Source organism: Botrytis fragariae (assembly GCF_013461495.1).
Source record: "Botrytis fragariae strain BVB16 chromosome Unknown tig00000006, whole genome shotgun sequence".
In the NCBI taxonomy this organism is placed as follows: domain Eukaryota; kingdom Fungi; phylum Ascomycota; class Leotiomycetes; order Helotiales; family Sclerotiniaceae; genus Botrytis; species Botrytis fragariae.
The window spans coordinates 2,883,110-2,902,241 of NW_023500988.1; the positions used below are offsets into that span (position 1 = coordinate 2,883,110).

The window sequence follows — 19,132 nt, forward strand, 5'->3', positions numbered from 1 at the left end:
AGGGCGATAGATGCGTAATCTATGGATCAATCACTATTAGGGGTTGGAATATGAATCAGATGATGAATGTGAGTTCATGTATGTTCCACAGGACCCACTGATATGTAGGAGGCTAGCAGGTTGTAGTTGAGGATGACTGGCTCGAGGAGGGTGGGTAGCGGAAGGAGGGTAGTTGGGAAAGAGGGAATCTTGGAAGATTTACTTGTGCTGACGTTGTGGTAGAGTAAACGTATCGACGAGTAGGTGTTTAGGTACAGGTAGTGCTGGTCTCTTTTGATACATACGTGTGCAGTAGGTAGGTGTTTTATGTCTCTATGACCATCGATGCTCTCATTATCCTTCCCCCCTTCTATCATGTAGGTGAGATTTTGATGCATCAAGAGTGGATGTGAATAGAATATCGATACCTAGATAGCATCTCCAGCTAGGCTAGATGACGTGTGTTTGTGATGTGACGTGATGTGATGTGATGGGTAATGTAACATATTGTAGCCGCACAAATGGATGTGAAGTGAGGTCAGGAAGGATAGATGGTTCATAGAGAGACAACATGATGAATAAATATGATTCTCATATAATACTTCACTCTATGCCGTTGACATGTTTGTATTATACGGATTTACGATTTACCTCCTAAATTCTGCTTATCGTAACCCAGTTTACGATAACCACCCAAAACGCTTGGGCACATATCACACATGCCATGCCGTACATGCCTAGCACACATATAGGTACGGAAGTATGTAAAGCTGGAATAAGGATATAAGGGTACCCCGCATTGACACTAGTGGGTCTCACCTAATCAGTCCAAAATCCATCATAACGAGATAAACCTGCCGCCTGCGTCTTGTATTTCAAACACAACAACCATTACAGCAAAAAAGAGAGACTCCTTCAGAAAGACATCTTGCGTATTTGGTACGAGGTGCAACACGAGATTCTTCATGAATTTTCCCACCATACAATATTCTTGATACCATATTGACAGTATTTCAGTATTCCAAAGGTAAACTTATCACCTTGCCTATCTCTACGGTCAACCAAAAGCCCGGGCTACCTCGATTTGCCAATAGGCAAACGATTCGGCAAGTACTAAGTTAATTAACTCCTCCCACTTTCTTGCTCCCCATTATTATTCTACGGCACTCGGTGTACTTTCTCCATAGAAATTTAAATTCGGGGATCCTCTACCTTAATCAAGGTCAGATTAATAAGAAGTAGGACCTTCCCTCTTTCTTTCTTTCTTTCTTCCTCGTCCGCTTCCTCTTCTTCGTGTCGACTTTGTTATTTACCCGTGTCCTTGAAAGCTACTCACTCGACCTCCCTCACGTTCATTCACATTTCACTTCTTTCACATACCATTTGCTCGAGATTTGTGTTCCGGTATAATATCGTAAAAGCTAATGACATGGAGTCATCCAGCGGACTCCCGCCTCTAGATTTGACATCTCCAAATCCTGAAGAGCATTCCAACGATTTTCGATTTCCTACTCCGTCCATCGATACGAGAATAACTACTTGGGTCGAAACCCAAACTTCTAACAACAACATGTCGACCCTCAGCGAGTCCCCATCTGATGAAAGTCACCTCTCCGAATCTACTTATGAGTTTGTCGATACAGATGATGAGAGCCATGATGAGAACGCCACCGAGTCGATAGCTTCAGTGGAATTTGGTCGTCCTGACGATATGCAGAGCCTTGCAGATACTGAGAATAGTGATGAAAGTGGGGATCAATACACACACAATTCCTCCATCCCCGCTTTTGGTTTGGATAACTCGATCAATAACTCTTTCAATAATCCTACCATCGGTCGAAATTCTGCTGTCTTGCATGACGATTCCGATACCCCGCTCTCACAATCCATCGAATTTGAAGAACCATTTGGTAGCCTTGGAGCCGAGAATGTATCAGTCAAACATACAGTGGCAGAGTTCACCGAAGAACAAACTGCCGCTTCCGTGAGAGATTTGAGCATGCAAAATCCACCAAGTCAATTAATTCTGACAATTCGACAAACGATGACCAAGCATGGTTTATCGACTAAAGACCCACTCCGCATCCTCTATGTAGGCAGCCACTCTGCAAAACAAGATATCATACACAAGATCGCAAGCTCTGTCACTGCTTCTGTCGAAGGCCAGGAGCGTTCAAGTCGAAACTCATCTCAAATATACAATGTTGTGCCTGTATCTGCTTTTGGCTCCGAGAAGACGCCGGAAATCGAACTCATGCACTCGTCTGGTTACCAGATTAAGGTTGATGATTGTTTGTCTGCTCAAACCCTTGAATTCGAGGATCAACCACAAAAGCCAGATGTCATAAAGTTAAATCTCGAGGATCACTACAGCTACCATTCGGTCCCAGAGAGAGATCACTTTATTGTTGAGCCAGAATGGGAGTTACCACATGTGGCAATATTCTACTGTTCTGATAGTGACGATGTACAAGCACGACGCACAAGAACCATTGCCAGAAAGTTCATGAGTCGTCATACCATACCATCGATTGTTATTTCACACAAGCAATTACTGAACAAAGCTCCGTGTATGTCTTTAGATCAACATTCTATTCATATGTGCTTAGAATCCCGGGAGACAAATGGCAGAGGAAGCATCATCCATCAACGTTTACCAATAGATCTTACGTCTTTCTTGAACATCGATGCTAGGCAGATGAACAGAAATCTTGCCTACTTGACCGGTCTTCACGAGCCTGCAAGTTCCTCTAATGTGATTAAGAATCTCGGTTCCTATACAATCCCTGCGAATCGAGAGAAACCCGTCAATAAAGAATGGTCCCGTTACTTAGCGGAGTGGAGATCTTTACTTCCATTTGGCTTGCTCGTCCTGAGCGTACTAACTGCCATTTTCACGTCCAGCCTTTCGCCCTACCCATTTTATAACCAACCGGCAATCTCTATCAACAGCAAAACCATGTCAGCGGGCCCGATAACTCCAACATCAGTACCATTTGCGACGAATCTTTCTGCAACCCAAGCCACCATTACTTCAACACCTTCCGTTGTACAGTCGTCGCCCCCGAACGGACTTTCAAAACCTCAAGTAGACTTTTCGAAACTTACACATGCCCAACAACAGAAGTCCAAATCAGAAAGCAAGTGTAGTTCCTGTGTGGCGGAAATCATGGGGGACAGAGAAGTTTTGATTCGAATTCCCCGGGCAATGAAGCTTAACTGGCTCACCAAATTGGCAATGTCGATCAACATCACTAGGGGTAATACTACAGTCGATACGGAGCGTGCCTTTAGTTCAAGCGATGGGATTGTATTATTAATTCCCAAGAAGGAGGCTCATGGAATTCTCAACATTTCGATTATTACCACCAAGAAGCCACGCATCAGCGAGACCTTCCAAGTCGATTTTGGAACCAATTCTCTTCAAGCCATGCAAGAAGTTTTGGACAGATTTTACACATTCTTCAAGGAGGACACTGTTATCGCCGATGGTCAAACTCTTGCAGATGTTCGCGCCGCGGCTGAGAAGGTTCTCAAAGATGTACGCCAATCTTCCCAGTCGAAACTAGCCAATATCGACGAAGCCAAACGTCAAGCTCTCGAGCGAGCGTCATCAATCACTGCTCAGCTTACCAATGCAGCTAGAGATATGACTCTTGAGGCCGCCAAACGCAGTGCTCGCATTACAGTTGAACTTGGTTCGCAATTTGCAGGTGTGGAGAAGACTATTGCGGATCAATTGCACTCTTTACAAAACATGGGAAACCCATTAGATGAGGGAATTCTAAAGGCACAAATCAGATCTAAGTCTCTGTGGTTGAAGATGCAAGGAAAGAGTGCAGAGGCAGAGGAATATGAACGTAAAGCTGCAGTGGCTATGAGTAAGAAAGCTGCAGTGACACAAAAGCTTGAAGCTAAACTTGCGCAGAAGCCAGAGAAGACAAGAATTCAGTCGTGGAAGGAGAAAATGGCCTTGAGAAAGGAGGAGAAAGTTGCAAAGAAAGAAGCTAGACAAGCTGCCAGGATAGCAAAGAAAGAAGCTAGAGATGCTGCTAAGAGAGCTGGGTGGACTGGGAATTGAGGCGTTTCTTTTGAGGAGTTAGGATACAACGGACATGGATTGGGCTGGGGTATACCAGAATGGGTAGGGACATGGATGGATAGGATGGATCGGACCGGAACGAATCTTGTTTATTGCGTAATATGATATGATATGACACGCATCGACGAATTCTAGGAGCTTTCGGATTGCAAGGGGAAATGCAATACTGGGAAGGACAATCAATACACGGCAATGCAATGGACTGGACTGGATAGGTTATGGTTGGATTGGATGGGGTTTGCGCTGCGCTACGTAATGGGGTCTAGATGAGCTCGGGAGTGCTGGCGAGTAGGTTGGGTTTCGGGGAGATTTTTTCTAGCTCATTCATCAGATAAATATGCATATGGTTTTTATTTATCTATCATTTATGACTCAATCGATGCAATACATGTTCATTCGTACATTGCACACAACGATATCACAGCACAGCACTACATCATGTTCATTCAAATCTATTCAGAATTTTCTCGAATGATTCGCCAAACTATCATGAACTAGATTATCCCCCCAAATGTTCCACAGTATTAGCAAGATATAATTCACAAGTCTCTGTGTGATATCTTAGACTCAACCTATATATAGCCCAGCACAAACACGCAATCCGAACATCCATTTCTAAATCCAGCTCTTGTTATTTAGATTTTCTCCTATATTACCAATCCCAGTCTCCACAATTTATTCATCTAAATCTCAGCAAATCCAGCTCCCGACTTCAAGATCTCACCCTGCACCATCTCAACCCACAACTGCCTCCCCACTACCTCCTACCTCCTCACTATCCTCATCTTCATCCATTTCGATCATCGTAAACACACATTGTATGGTCCACTCTTCCCCATACATCTCTAATCCTTCCAATTCCGGAATATCAACTGGTTCCTCCACAATTTGGTCCGGCACCTTCAACCCCGATAAGTTTCCTCCAATTATACTATTCTTAAGTGTATTCTGGATTTTTTTTTTGGCTACCTTTAGAAGTTCTTCTGTTGGTCCAGTACCCATATTTTCCTTTTGGATTTTGAGTGCCATCTCAAGTATGTAAATAAGGTATTTGGACTTTAATGTAGACTCGTTTGGAGATAGACGAAGGAAGGGTTCTCCAGAACTAACGTTTCCCGGTAATCTGGAACTGGCAACGTCTTCCTTGAATATGATTTCGGAAAGCATTTTACCGGTGTGATCGAGTATGATTGCGAGCATGCCTTCAAATGTCTGTTTATGCAGGTCATTCTTCTGTTGCCAACTGATGTTTCGAAGAATGCTGATTAAAAGGTTGGCTAAAAATCGTATCATCAAGGGTTCATTGTTATCCGCAGAAACTTCGACGCGGTCTGATGCCGAATTGTCTGAACGAATTGGAAGTTTGGCTTTCGTAATGCACAGCCTGTGCATCTCGTTCAAAGCTTTATCGAAGAAAGAGCACATGAAATATGTAATATTCGATTTCCTCACCAACTCTCTTCCCGCGATAGTTTTGTAATGCTCAGTTGAAACCCCAACGCAGCTCTTCTGGCACTCAACAATCTCGCTCATAAGATGCGCTAGGCATTTGATGTCTTTTGTATGGTAATTTGTTCCTCTGACATTGATATATTTGGGAATGCAGTCGGAGATTGCCTTCCAACTCAATACTATCAGCTCACGGCACGAGGTGATCGCTGATTCAGCGTGAAGAGATCGACGAAATTTATTGATTTCATATACTGCAGGAATTTGTGTAAGTAACTAGACGACTTGACACAACAAAGCAAGAGGAGAAAGTATTGTGACTTACGATAAGTAGCAACCATCATATGATCATGATTATGTCCCAATATATCGGTTCCTATTTCATCGTCTTCATTCGGGATAGTATCTAGACTTTCATTTCTTCTTCTTTTCTTCTTTTTGCCGGGTTCCAAAGGTTGGTCCTTATGAGACTCAGAGAAGCGCCGGGCGATACTCGGGATTTCCTCTTCTTCAGAATCTTCAGATCTTATAGATGACATACGACAGCGTTGTAGGCTCTTCTGTAGACTTCTGACGCGAGTCTGAAGTTCATGTGTACGAATACATTGGCTTTCGAACTGCCGTTTCCAATACTCTCCTGAATCTACCATGCGATTACTTCGTGATTCTTCGAGTATGATCGATTCTCGGAACTCATTCAAATAATCTAAGCTGATTTAGTATAATCTATGATGGAAAGTTGTTGGTCGTACCTTTCACTGATATTCCATCTGGCTTTGCTTTCAAGATTGATAACACCAGTGCGATTTGTTCTTCGGAAAAGCTTTGAAGGAGTTGATGCACCTCAGGAAGTGCGGAAGACACTTCTATTTGTGCATTAGGTTCAATGGCAGAACTGGCATCCGGTGTTTCCTGCGCCGATTTGTTGCCTTTTGGAACGTCAAATTTTGGCTTCTCCTCACCATTCAACTTCGAAACTTTTGCTTTCTTTGCTGTAGGCATGTCTATAACAGTTGAAAGTGATGAAGAGAGGTTAAGTTCATAAAATAAATGAAGATAAGTAAGTGACGATTTTGCAGTGTGAACAGGAGAACGGTCCGCCTAACGCTGTACTATGTGTGTTTCTAAAAAGTATTTGCAAAAGAGGAGAACATGAACAGAAAAACAGAGAAGATACAATGCATGTCTATAGGAGTGATGGTGCAAGATGAAAAGTGCGACATCAAGATGCTTTCACTGCCTTGGTCATTTTGGGAAAGAGCATTTTGTCCTCAAACAGGAAGGAGCTGCCCCGTGACTTTTGTGGATGAAAATTTGAGAAGGTGAACCCAGCACTTAGTCCGTAATAAGATACATCGAAATTGGTATCATGTTTCGTTATTTTACTTTATTTATTATCTATTGTCTTTTTGACTGAGTGTTCAGCAATGAAAAGTTTCTGCATGCAATAAAAGTGTGCACATTGAGACGGCTTCTAGAGGTCTTCTGTACAGATAAGGATGTATCTTGACCCTAAAACTACAGAATAATCTACCCCGAGATCTACTAGAAGATCTTTATAGGAGCTACCTGGGTGCTTGCCTATGCCCCAATGATGACTTTATCAAGCAATTGAACTTCCGATTTGAAGTTTTGGCATAACATGAAGATTGCATTACTCCATGCGTCTCCCCAGATACCTAATATTTCCACTTAGAAATACCAGTGTAATATCTTTTCTCTAAACCCCAGATTCCCTCGAGTGAAGTCTCATAAAACATACACACCAAATTTGAGAATGCCATCGGTAAATCTCCGGCCCGCAGAGCCTCACATCCTCGCTTGACCCCGCATTCACGCTAAGGAACACCTGAACTGAACTTAACATCTGATCAATTAAGATTCGCTCATCAATTTCAAGCTCCTACGACTTTGTCTCAACTTGCGCCAATCCACCAAGGTTCATCATCCACCAACCAATTATTGAATCAACCACAAATACATACATTCGATCTCAGCGTCCATCGACCGCAAAGAAAAAACAAAATGCCACATTTAGATACTGCCCAAGAATGGCTCACACAATCTTCGCTGTTGTTGAAAGCACATCCTAGTACCGTACGTGTCCCCCCTCTTTCTTGCAACTCTCCCCCTCCCAATCAAAGCAACTAAGCTAACCCTCTCCTTCTCTTGCAGACCCGCATAACAACCAAGTACACCCTTCTGCACGCACCTTCATCCCCCATGCTCCCTCCACCACACACTCCACAGCCACCAAACCACGCCTACCCAAACCGACCTCCACCCCCCAACCCTCCACCTCCGCAAAACCAGAATCTCAACCCCGCGGTACCCTCACCCTCACAACCTTCAACCCCCACTCCGGCGTAAACCTCAAATACACCACCAACAAAGCTGCAGAAGTATCGCGCCTCATACAAATTATGGGACGACTCGGAAAGCTCATGTGCGGATTACCCGAGACGGAGGAGAAAGAGGGGTTGGGGGAGATTAATATGGCTGAGGCGCCGGCAGAGGAGGAAGTGGATGAGAAGAAGGATGCTGGAAAGGGTCAAGCGCAAACACAGACGCAACCACAAGGTGGAAAGGGAAAGAAGAAGAAGGGGAAGAAATGAATTGTTGACTGAGGGATCACATCGTTCAGGGGGGAGTGAGGGAGAAGAGGAAGAGGCACAAGATTGATGTGTAATTGGCGGATTCAGCAAAAGGTCTGCGCATTCCTTTTGCACCTTCTCGACAGAGATAAAATCTATGCATTGCGTCACAACAGTTATCACCATATCGTCAATGGATCCTTCCTTGCTCTTTGGTGAACTTTAGAGGTTCGAGGTGGAAACCTGTATATAATATGGATTTAGTTGTGCTAGTGCGGACAGTAGGTATACTATGGAAGTTTGCATGGCTAGGATGGCAGTGGAGTTATGGTCATAGAAGATATACATGCGCCTCTTTTCGATATATCTCAAGATATTCCAAAAGCTATCCAGGAAATTCAAACAAGAGCCAGTCAGATGCAAAGCCGGTGAGAATCAATCACAGTTCAATCGCAGCAAGCGCAAATGAGATCCTCATGTGAGGGAAAAAATTGTATTCGTTAACGCTAACTAGTTATATCATCAATTATCCTATCCATCCATCCCATCATGGTATACTCCCACCATAATATCCCGATCGATCCCTCATCTATGTCCAAATGACATTTGTTGTAAAAATTCATATTCATGCCCGCCGCCAACCCAAAGTTTTCCCAACACCACAACTCCTTCATGATAAAGAACTATTTGTACAAACCACCAACCCGCAACACATCTATGTATGCAGGCCCCGTGTAGAAGTGAAGAGTTGTACAAAGTTAAACGCGAAGCCAATCATCTTGACATAAAAAGATAAAGAAAAATAGAGGTAACTTTGAAGACAATATCTAGAAGTCTTCGTCAAAGTTGAAGTCACCGCCGTTCTCTGCCTTGGCCTCAGTTTGTGCCTCAGTATCCTCGTGTTTCTTTTGAGTACCGGCCATGACACCAGCCTTTTGGTAATCTCCAACTCTCTTCTCGAAGAAGTTGGTCTTTCCTGCCAAGGAGATGTTCTCCATGAAGTCGAATGGGTTGGCAGATTTGTAGTACTTATCGTTACCCAAAGAAAGGAGAAGACGATCAGCAACGAACTCGATGTATTGCTTCATGAGGTTGGAGTTCATTCCCAAGAGAGCACAAGGAAGAGCCTCGGTCAAGAACTCTTGTTCAATCTCGACAGCTTCGGTGATGACGTCTTGGACGGCTTGCTTAGATGGGCGGTGCTTGAGATGGGAGAAAAGGAGGCATGCGAAATCGGTGTGAAGACCTTCATCACGGGAGATAAGTTCGTTAGAGAAGGTGAGACCGGCCATGAGACCTCGCTTCTTGAGCCAGAAGATGGAAGCGAAAGATCCAGAGAAGAAGATACCCTCAACAGCAGCGAAAGCGACGAGACGTTGAGCAAAGGTGGAATTCTTGTCTTGAATCCACTTGACAGCCCAGTCGGCCTTCTTCTTAATACAAGGAACTATCGAGTATGTTAGATGAAATACCACATGTGAAGTGGTAACGGCTGTAACTTACTGGTCTCAATAGCATTGAAAAGATATGTCTTTTGGGATTGCTCCTTGATATATGTGTCGATGAGAAGGGAGTATGTTTCGGAGTGGATGTTCTCCATCATGATTTGGAAACCGTAGAAGCATCTAGCCTCTGGGATTTGAACTTCACCACTGAATCTCTCGACCAAGTTCTCGTTGACAATTCCATCGGATGCTGCGAAGAATGCGAGGACGTGGGAAATGAAGTAACGCTCGTCGTCATTGAGTCTCTCATTCCAGTCGTGAAGATCCTTTGATAAATCAATCTCTTCTGCGGTCCAGAAAGATGCCTCTGCCTTCTTGTACATTTGCCAGATCTGTTCGCAATGATATGTTAGCACTGTACGCGTTGACACGTGAAGAGATAGACGCGACTTACCTCATGGTACTTAATGGGGAAGAGGACGAAACGGTTTGGGTTTTCTTGGAGAAGAGGCTCATCTGCTTCTTCTGGCTTGATTCCTGGAGCAACTGCAACAATCTTTTGTTCTTCGACAATTGGCTTCTTAACTTCTTCGACAATTGGCGCGTCAGCATCAAATGCTGAGTTCTCTTTTCCGGCAAAGTTAATCTTCTTGACAGGTGATTCCATCTTCATGTTTTCGATGCCAGAGGCAGCCTGTACAAGTTTCGAGTCAGTATAATGTTGACGCGTAAAATAAATGAATTGAGGGGAAACAACGGATGGAGGGGTGGCGCGTGAAAACGTACAGTCTTTGAGGGAGTTTCTTGGAGACTCATTGTGATTTAATAAATTGAACGTAAAGAAGGCTTTGATTATTGGTAGGTAGAATATGTAAAGAAGAAAGAGGTCGAGAAGTTGTTTGACTTTATATGTTGTATTGAATAGAAAGTATGTATGTGTATGTGTGAATGAGTCCGAGGATGAACAAGAGAAACCGCGTTCTTAAGAGCTTTTCGGTACGCGTCACGTGTCTAAATAATTAACGCGCTAAGTTTCGCGTTCGCGTCGAAAAAAAGGCTGGGAAATTTGCAACGCAATGTACATTGATCACTGAACCACTTATTCCACATAATCAACCATTCAGCTCATTCAACTGAGTTCCACCTAATGCCAAGCAAACTTATCAGATCTTAATCCCTGAAGATCAATAGGAAACCACGGTAACGCGTGAAGTATTGGTGAAAGTCTTGATAATGGGTGGAGTAAAATCAGTCATGATGATTCAGAAATCAGTACATCTGGATTTGAATAGGCTTCAATGGAATACGATGTGGAGATTAAGATGTTTACCAGATTGAATGGAATTCCACTTTCATTAATTTGCATCTATGGTATGGTATCTTATATTACATCTAAAGCCCCGCGCCTAAACCAAATCTGTTTTCTTGTTACTTACAAACCAAGGCGTCATCAATTACTGAACAAACAAAGGGAATCGTGTCGGCATTAAAAAATCGATCCATCCTAGAACCTTTCCGGAACCCTTCAAATATGGAACGTTCCTAGAACATCCTTCAAACTCAAAATAGCAATCACAATTTCTCTAACGTCTACCACTCTTCCTAACCTTCTGAGGGCGAGCTGGAAGTGGAGGGTCTTGCGCGTCTGTTCTATCGCGTCGACTCTGATCGACATCAGGTTGTCTTGTTCGCTCTGATCTCTTGACACGACGTCCTTGTTCGGGATCAGGTTGTGTTGTTCGCTCTACGGGTGCGCTACTGCCATATCCGAACCAACTGTGACGATTACGTCCACCTGGCTCACGAGGACTGACAGTCTCCGTGTTTGCTCTGGATGTATATCGTGGAGGTTCTTCATCTGAGAGTTCCTGATCATAAAGATCGAATTCATGCGGATCGGTAACGTCAACGGCAGGTAATCTTTCGCCTCTTGCCTTCAATATTTTCGCACCTTTGTCACGCAAATGTCTTTCAAGCTCGAGCGCATTTCTAGTATTAGCGCGGAAAACTGCATCGACAAGATCTCCTGCGAATGGTATGAGACCAACGGCAAAATCGAGCGCGATATTGAACATCATTTTAGATCTGACACTGTTTGGAAGTCCGCCATCGACCTGACTGCATGTTCGAAATACCATAAGCGCCATGAACAAATCAATAACATCTCCAATGCTGTTTTAAATCAGTAAAGCTTTTCATGGGCAGGGAAAGAACTTACGCAGGAACGAGACCGATTACACTACTCCATCCAAATCTAATTCCACAACAATTGAATAGACTCATGTCTAGTCTATAAGCTCGGCGCTTGACTTTGGTAAGAATCTTTGCATCTTTTTCTGATATGCCAGCAGGTATGGCTTTTCTTCTCTTTTGTGTCTTCTTTTTTGATGGCACACCATCCAAGCGAGAAGCAGGAACAGTTTCGAAGTACAAGTCCTGAAAAGCTGTCAGTAAATTATTTCTTCGAGAGATGGAAGTTTTGTGAACTGGTATTTTACCTCTGATCCGAACTTGTTTGAGACTGATTCCCCCAGGAATTTTTTACTGATGAATTTTGCTGCAAATGAAGCCATAATTGTATTGTGTGGATAAGTGTGGCTATAATGCAGAATTGATTAATTTTCGAGAAGGATATTCTTCTCTTTAAGAAGTTATTTCAAAACCCAGAGCCGTTAAACGTCTTATCCGTTGTATTAGGGGTTTTCTGTAAGTTTTGTTTGTCCTTCGTTTCGTTGGTGGTTGTCGATTATGAGTCGTTTCAGAAAGCGCTTGATAACAACTATTTTTGGATTGTCCCAGTTTGACGCATGAATATGAATGTCTTTGGATTTCAATGAATAGTAAATAGAAATAGAAAATGTCTTTAAGAGAAATACTGTCACTTTAAATTACTTACCCATAAACTCTTTCTTACAAGCTTGCAATAAAGCTTGATTTGCATTTATCTTTCATGCTGGCAACTTTTTTGTCCAAGATTCGACTGCGCCCCTGTATTGTTGTATCAAAATAACGTCATCCGACACCTAGAACTGCAGATCTGAGGGACCACCGGTGAAGAGTGAAGAGTAAACCTTATTTTGTCGAGTTCAAGCTTTACCTGTTTTGATCTAGCTATCTTCAGATATCGTGGCCATAGTCACGTGTGATGGTGGCTGAGGATATGTGGCGTTGGGTACAAATGAAAATGTGGCTTTCCAGCTCCCTATTTGGGTTTCAAGCTTGAAGTCAAGCTCTTGACTCAGCCTCATTAGTTATCCCCAACCATATCAACAACCAACTCATCCACTCACAACTCCACATTTCACTACCTTCAACAACAGTAGTAAGCTCACGTTAGTTTGTGATTGCCGTATCTACTGGAATAAGATTCGCAAGCTTTCTTATCAGATAGATTATTCCATTTACTTTGTATTTGCCACAAAGTCTTCATATTTGTATCATTTTGGTTTTAGGTTGTTTTGGCCTAAGCGTTTCTGCGCGTCCCCCGCCCCGAAAAGAAACTCGAGTCGTGGATATGCTTGTGACGCGAAGACAACATGACAGACAGAAAATTGCAGCTAGAAGACTGTAAGTATTGAAGATAGCTTATCAAGTAGATTCTTCTATCATTTCCTATCTTTCCCATTCCGAGAACCCTCTCGCCTTGTTCTCAAGTACAGCCTCAACAATGTTGGTATTCATTTCCAAATACTTTGACTGACCAGATACCAAATCTCCAGGGCTGGACGACCTTTGTGTTCGATTCATAATCAATATTCCTGCGGCTGATCTATCACACGTTCCTCGAATATGCTTTCAAGTCGAAGAAGCGCAATGGTACTACGAAGATTTTATCCGGCCTCTGGACCCAAGCCTACCTTCGATGACCCTTCGCAACTTTTGCCTCAAGATATTTTTACATTGCCCTTTACTTTCAAACTTTTCAGAAAGTATACATATGCGAGCTTTTGAGGAGTTTCTTCTATACAAGACCCGAGTTCCAGTGAGGGGTGTGATTCTGTTGAGCGCGGATATGGATGAAGTCGTTCTTGTAAAGGGTTGGAAGAAGGGTGCAAATTGGAGCTTTCCCCGTGGAAAGATTAATAAAGATGAGGACGACCTTACATGTGCTATACGTGAAGCATACGAAGAGACTGGTTATGACCTTGAACAGTCAGGGCTTGTTCCCAAAGATCGAAGTCTAGTTAAAGGCATCGATGTTACGGGACATGGCCAACAGATCAGATTATACGTTTTCAGAAACGTTCCCAGGGAAACCTATTTTGAGGCACAAACTCGTAAAGAAATTAGTAAAATTGATTGGTGGAGGTTATCTGATCTTCCAGCTTATCGAAAGAAAGGGCAGCAACAAAATCAACCAGAGGCTGCCGCCAATGCCAACAAATTCTACATGGTGGCACCATTCCTACCTCCACTTAAGAAGTGGATTTTAGATCAAAAGAAAAAGGATGCAAGGACGGCAGCTAATAACCAGCACTTGGAGGCAGCAGGAAATATCAGCCACGATGAAGGTATCACTGAGGATGATCAACTGGTTGAAGCAAGCATGAATTATAATGCACCTGTGTCGCATGATGCTGAACGGACTAGACGCAATGCTGCCGACCTAGCTCTTTCTGCTATAATGCAAGTCCAACCATCGACTCAGGGACTACAACCCAATGCCATTAACCCTACTCAATCACAAGCTTCGCATAGCTCAGGGCAGCAATTGCTTGCTCTTTTACATAGTAAACCTCCTGCGGATCAACCACCGCCAACTCAACCATATCCGCAAACACCTTTAGAAAATACTTTTACTCAAATACCATTTCCTAAAACTCCTCATCATCAGGTACCTCATCCTTCACACATCTCAAATCAACCACCTCCACCTACTTTCCCACTACAACAACAGCAAGAGCAACGTCCAATGCAGAATTATTCCTTCCAGCAACCCGATCCCCAAGTTCGTTCCGATCAAAGATCTATTCCCAATATGCAATATCGCCATCAGATGCCGCAGCAGATACCACAGCAAATCCGGCAACGAATGCCAGCTCAAATGCCAGCTCAAATGCCACCTCAAATGTCACATCAATTCTCAGCGCAGATCTCCCAGCAACCGCCACAGCACATGTTACAGCAAGCTTCGCAACATATGTCTCAGCAGATCCCGCAGCATATGCAACCACAACTTCCACAGCAGCGAGAACGTCATCCATATCAACCCACTTTGATTCATCCTCAGCCACTCCCTCCCAATGCCCAGAAAGTGTTGTTTACCGGAGGTCCGGTACATTCAACAATAGTGCCACAGCATATTCAGCAGCAACCTCCACATCCCAATTTTACGACTTCTGGCCCTATGCCTCCTCCTCAATTTCCCAATGTACATTCTACCATGGTTCTGCCGCAGCCAAAGGAGGCACCGGCTGCTGCTGCACTCACTAGTCATTCATTGTTACTTTTAAACGCGTTCAAGACTCGCGACGAAGTAAATGTAAATATCACTTCCAACTCTTTGATTTCTGAAGGCCCGACTCAGCCGCACCCGAATACTACGCTGCCTGAAGCTCTTGAGCTTCCAGGAGAAAGTTCTCGCTCTATTCCTGTTCCTATTCCTACAGAGGCAGCTCAATCATCAAAGTCTCATCCCAGTATAAAAGGAGGTATTCCTAGTACGGCTAGTCAGAGTCAAACAGCTCGTCCCCCCGTCAGTGAAAACCAACGATCAATGTTATTGGGTATGTTCAAAAGTCCTGCAGCTCAACCGGCAACGCTGGCTGCGGCACCAGCTGCTGCAGTTCTACCATCCAAATCGCCTTCAGCGGTGGAATTGAGCGCAGTAGAAGTTGTTTCGCCACCCGAAGTTCTTCGACAAGCAGCTACCAAAGAAAATACTCCAATTGGCAGAGCTAGTCACGAGATTCCAGAAATGAACCCTGAATTAAACCTTCCATTTCGAGCCACTTCAATCCTCGCTCGTCCAGCCAATGGGAATAAAGATACTAAATCATATGGGAGTTTGTCCAAGAAACCGGCCACTAGATCGGAGATGCCCAACAGTAGCAAGGGGTCTTCATCAGAGAAATCATTTCAACCACAAATCCTCAAAAGGCCACAAGCGAATACAGTCAAAGCTTCCCCACTTCTTGGAGCTTCCACCATTGCTGCTTATTCGCCGAACCTTGCACCATCTAATCTGGCCGGCCCATCGACATCTCCACTATCCTTTACCTCCCAAGCTCCCCAGTCAACCGAACAAAAGCATGCTCTTTTGTCATTGTTCGGGAAATCTCCTACCCCCGCTGCCAGTTCGGTATTCGGGAAATCACCAATGGCAGCTTCTAGTTCAATGTCTAGAACATCTTCGCATGATGGACCTTCTTCTAACCATCTCATAGATGCCACGAGAAGTGCTGCATCCAGATCTAGAGTTGGAAGTCTGGCATCAGGAAACGGCGAGGGCTCGTCACGCCGTGGAAGCCAAGCACCAATATCTCCAGCCGACAAAGGCTTCTTATTGAATTACTTAGACGCAGTTGCTAGTAGGGTTATTGAAGGAGGTCATTTAAGGTTGTATCATTTTTTTTTCCTTTTGTTTTGCATGGTTTTGGCATTTCAATGGGAGTTTGGATTTGGTAGCATTCGGAGCATTCGTTCGGTGATATCCAAATACCCAGATTTGCCAAAGCTATGTGGTTGCTTGCTTTATTAGTAAAATCATAATTAGTTTCTACATTTTACCTGAATATGTGAATATGAAGTGATTGAACGTGTTCACTGTAACTGTAACGTTTGGCTGTAATATAGTGACATTGATTATGCGAGTAATTGCCCCTCACCTCACCAGATATAATAATGCTGTAAGTTTCAGCCAATCACCAACAGCGTATAGATAACTCGTTATTACGTCATCAACATCAACGAGAATTGAAGCTTCATTACATTATTGCCAAACTCCAAGCTATACCTCAATAATTTGAAAACACAATCCCACAGAAATTCATCATGAAACCGATATCAAAACTCATGTCTAAAAGAACAATTACTGTTCCTGCAACATCATATATATGTACCTTCTGCTCCGCCCGTGCGATACCGAGGACTCGCAAATACTCTTCTACTCCTACCTCATCTGCAAGCTCCCTTCCCGCTTCAACTAAAAGTTCAACACAACCACAATCCCAAGCCCAATCTAGTTTCCATAAATTAGCCAGAAAAGGCGTCACGCGTCTCTCGACTCGTAGACTTATATCCTTGAGAGGACCAGACTCGATGAAATACCTGCAGGGAGTCATCACGAATGATATTTATAAAGAGGGGTTAAATTCGGATAAGAAGGGGTTCTATTCTGCGTTTTTGAATGCGAAGGGAAGGGTATTAAATGATGTTTGGATCTATAAGGATCTGTATGCGGACCGAGGGAAATATGGGGAAACGGGAAAAGAAGGAGAAAATTGGCTGATTGAAGTTGATGCAAAGGAAGTGGAGGTATTGGCGAAACATATCAAGAGGTATAGGATGCGTGCGAAGTTTGAGGTTGAAGTTGTGAGCGAGGAAGAGATGGGGATTTATAGTTGTTGGGGAGTTGAAGAGGGGGTTAAAATGAGAGAGGGCACTGGTATTATGGTCGCGGATCATCGGGCACCCGAGATGGGAAAGAGAATTGTGGCGGATAAGGGATGGGATTTACAACGGGATTTGGAGGGTATAGATGAGGAAGTGAAGATACAAGAGGAGGAAATATACAGAGTTCGGAGATATCTGATTGGAGTCCCCGAAGGCCAGGATGAGATATTGAGGGAGAGTGCGCTACCGCAAGAAAGCAATGTGGATGTTATGGGAGGTATTGATTATGGGAAGGGATGTTATGTCGGTCAGGAATTGACGATTAGGACGCATCATACAGGTGTGATAAGAAAGAGGATTATACCTATGATGTTGGTTCCCGAAGGAGAAGCCTTGCCTGGAATAGGAGAACTGGAGTACAAAGGAGGCAATTTGGCAGGTTATTTGAGAGGGAGTGAAAATATCAAGAAGGTGGGTGGAAAGAGACCGGTAGGGAAATGGTTGAGTGGAGTGGGAAACGTAGGTTTGGGATTGGCAAGGTTGGATGAGATGGGTAAGTGGATGATGGAGGGAGGTGGGAAGGAGGGGGATGCCGGGGAGGAGTTTGTGGTAGAGGCGAAGAATGAGGAAGAGGGAGATACGAGGAATATTAGGGTCAGAGCTTTCCCTCCCGCTTGGATTGAGACGTAGATGTATTATAAGCATTACTTTATTAACATTACTATATAATTATCCTCAACGCCATGCTAAATTCAAAAAGAAAATTCTCCGCCTTGCGATGTCTGAACGCCGTTAAATATCTGAACGCCGTAGAATGTTTGAAGTCGATTAAGTGTCCAGAGCGGACTGCATATCTGATTTGGGCCCCTCCACTCCCCTCTTCCCCGCTTCTCTTAACATCTCCATGGTAGACGCGAAATCATTTCCCACCTTTTTTGACCCAACGGACGAAAAGGAATATTTAGGTGGAGCTGTAGATGGAGTAGATGTCGACTTGGAGTTTCTGAATTTCGGTTGTGGAGTCGAATACTCAAAATCGCCGGATTTCTTATCATTAAATGTCTTATTTGGCGTCGAACATTTAACTTTTTTCTCGGCTTTACGCTTTGCTTTCGCGGCGGCGATTTGTTGTTCAAGGCGTGCTATTTTATCATCGTCTGATTCTTTGGGTATACTCTCCTTCTGCGGAGGCGTATTTTCCCTCTGCACAGGCATACTTTGCCTCTTCGCTCTCCTCTTCCTGCCCTCCTCAGCCAGCCTTTTGATTTCCGCATCCATCTCCTCATCCTCTCTACTTCTCTTCCCCAGGCTTCCCCCTCGTTCCCTCGCCTCCAAATCCTCTTTCATACTCCTTCTCTTGCCCTCAAATAACGCAGCAGCCTTTTGTTTCTGCACGCGCGCATTGCGATAGTTGTCATACTTTTGTTTTAATTCTGGCTCTGCAAGTACATCATGCGCGGCTTGGAATTGTTCGTATTTATCTGGGTCGAAGGCATCTCCTAGTTTGTCCGGATGGTAGAGCAAGGCCGTTTTACGATATGCGCGACGGAGTTCTGAGACACTGAAAGATTCGGGAGTGATGCCTAGGAGCGTGTAAAAGTCGACTTCGGAGGTTATCCATTTCGTCAAGTCGTCGGAGGGCATCGCGATTTTATTTTTGAAGAGTAAAATTGAAATTGGATCTACTGTGGCGTTGTAATATACTTCTCTGGGATGGGGAAGGGAAATTCGAAAAGTATTGGTGGATTTTGTTATTGTAGAAATTGTGGTTGTAATTTTTGTAGATTTGATGACGGACTTTTTGGAGATTTGGTAAGGCTAGAGCGAGGCTATGAGGATAATTTACCCGATACTTAACCGGTTGGTCTTGACAATCTCTTTTGAGAAGAGTCATTCACCGGTTGAACATGCATAAATATACTACTCCACTGCAATACATATCTTTTGACAAGGAAACTCAGACCGTTGAGTCCACCTCGTTGTATCATACGCCTCTTACTTTTATGGCT

General features: G+C 43.7%; 7 protein-coding genes across 7 annotated transcripts; 3 read left to right on the plus strand and 4 right to left on the minus strand.

Annotated features, from left to right (window-relative positions):
- Positions 1-1,408: 1,408 nt before the first annotated feature.
- On the plus strand, positions 1,409-4,060 carry Bfra_002051 (uncharacterized protein; the record flags this gene model as incomplete). Its single annotated transcript, XM_037332475.1, has 1 exon — positions 1,409-4,060. One exon carries the CDS (start codon positions 1,409-1,411, stop codon positions 4,058-4,060), a length of 2,652 nt encoding a protein of 883 aa, XP_037196629.1.
- Positions 4,061-4,816: 756 nt separating this feature from the next.
- On the minus strand, positions 4,817-6,532 carry Bfra_002052 (uncharacterized protein; the record flags this gene model as incomplete). The annotated part of the gene is made up of 3 exons (XM_037332476.1): positions 4,817-5,784; positions 5,856-6,236; positions 6,283-6,532. 3 exons carry the CDS (start codon positions 6,530-6,532, stop codon positions 4,817-4,819), a joined length of 1,599 nt encoding a protein of 532 aa, XP_037196630.1.
- A 1,023-nt stretch (positions 6,533-7,555) lies between these two features.
- On the plus strand, positions 7,556-8,145 carry Bfra_002053 (putative wd repeat protein; the record flags this gene model as incomplete). The annotated part of the gene is made up of 2 exons (XM_037332477.1): positions 7,556-7,631; positions 7,781-8,145. The coding sequence occupies 2 exons, from the start codon at positions 7,556-7,558 to the stop codon at positions 8,143-8,145; spliced, it is 441 nt and encodes a 146-aa protein (XP_037196631.1).
- Positions 8,146-8,951: 806 nt separating this feature from the next.
- Bfra_002054 (putative ribonucleotide reductase small subunit protein) lies at positions 8,952-10,385 on the minus strand (the record flags this gene model as incomplete). Its single annotated transcript, XM_037332478.1, has 4 exons — positions 8,952-9,571; positions 9,628-9,961; positions 10,024-10,263; positions 10,356-10,385. The coding sequence occupies 4 exons, from the start codon at positions 10,383-10,385 to the stop codon at positions 8,952-8,954; spliced, it is 1,224 nt and encodes a 407-aa protein (XP_037196632.1).
- A 767-nt stretch (positions 10,386-11,152) lies between these two features.
- On the minus strand, positions 11,153-12,142 carry Bfra_002055 (putative ph domain-containing protein; the record flags this gene model as incomplete). The annotated part of the gene is made up of 3 exons (XM_037332479.1): positions 11,153-11,741; positions 11,788-12,005; positions 12,068-12,142. The coding sequence occupies 3 exons, from the start codon at positions 12,140-12,142 to the stop codon at positions 11,153-11,155; spliced, it is 882 nt and encodes a 293-aa protein (XP_037196633.1).
- Positions 12,143-13,105: 963 nt separating this feature from the next.
- On the plus strand, positions 13,106-17,813 carry Bfra_002056 (putative mrna-decapping enzyme 2 protein; the record flags this gene model as incomplete). Its single annotated transcript, XM_037332480.1, has 3 exons — positions 13,106-13,136; positions 13,289-16,104; positions 16,554-17,813. 3 exons carry the CDS (start codon positions 13,106-13,108, stop codon positions 17,811-17,813), a joined length of 4,107 nt encoding a protein of 1,368 aa, XP_037196634.1.
- A 138-nt stretch (positions 17,814-17,951) lies between these two features.
- On the minus strand, positions 17,952-18,767 carry Bfra_002057 (putative pre-mrna-splicing factor cwc23 protein; the record flags this gene model as incomplete). Its single annotated transcript, XM_037332481.1, has 1 exon — positions 17,952-18,767. One exon carries the CDS (start codon positions 18,765-18,767, stop codon positions 17,952-17,954), a length of 816 nt encoding a protein of 271 aa, XP_037196635.1.
- Between the last annotated feature and the right edge of the window lie 365 nt (positions 18,768-19,132).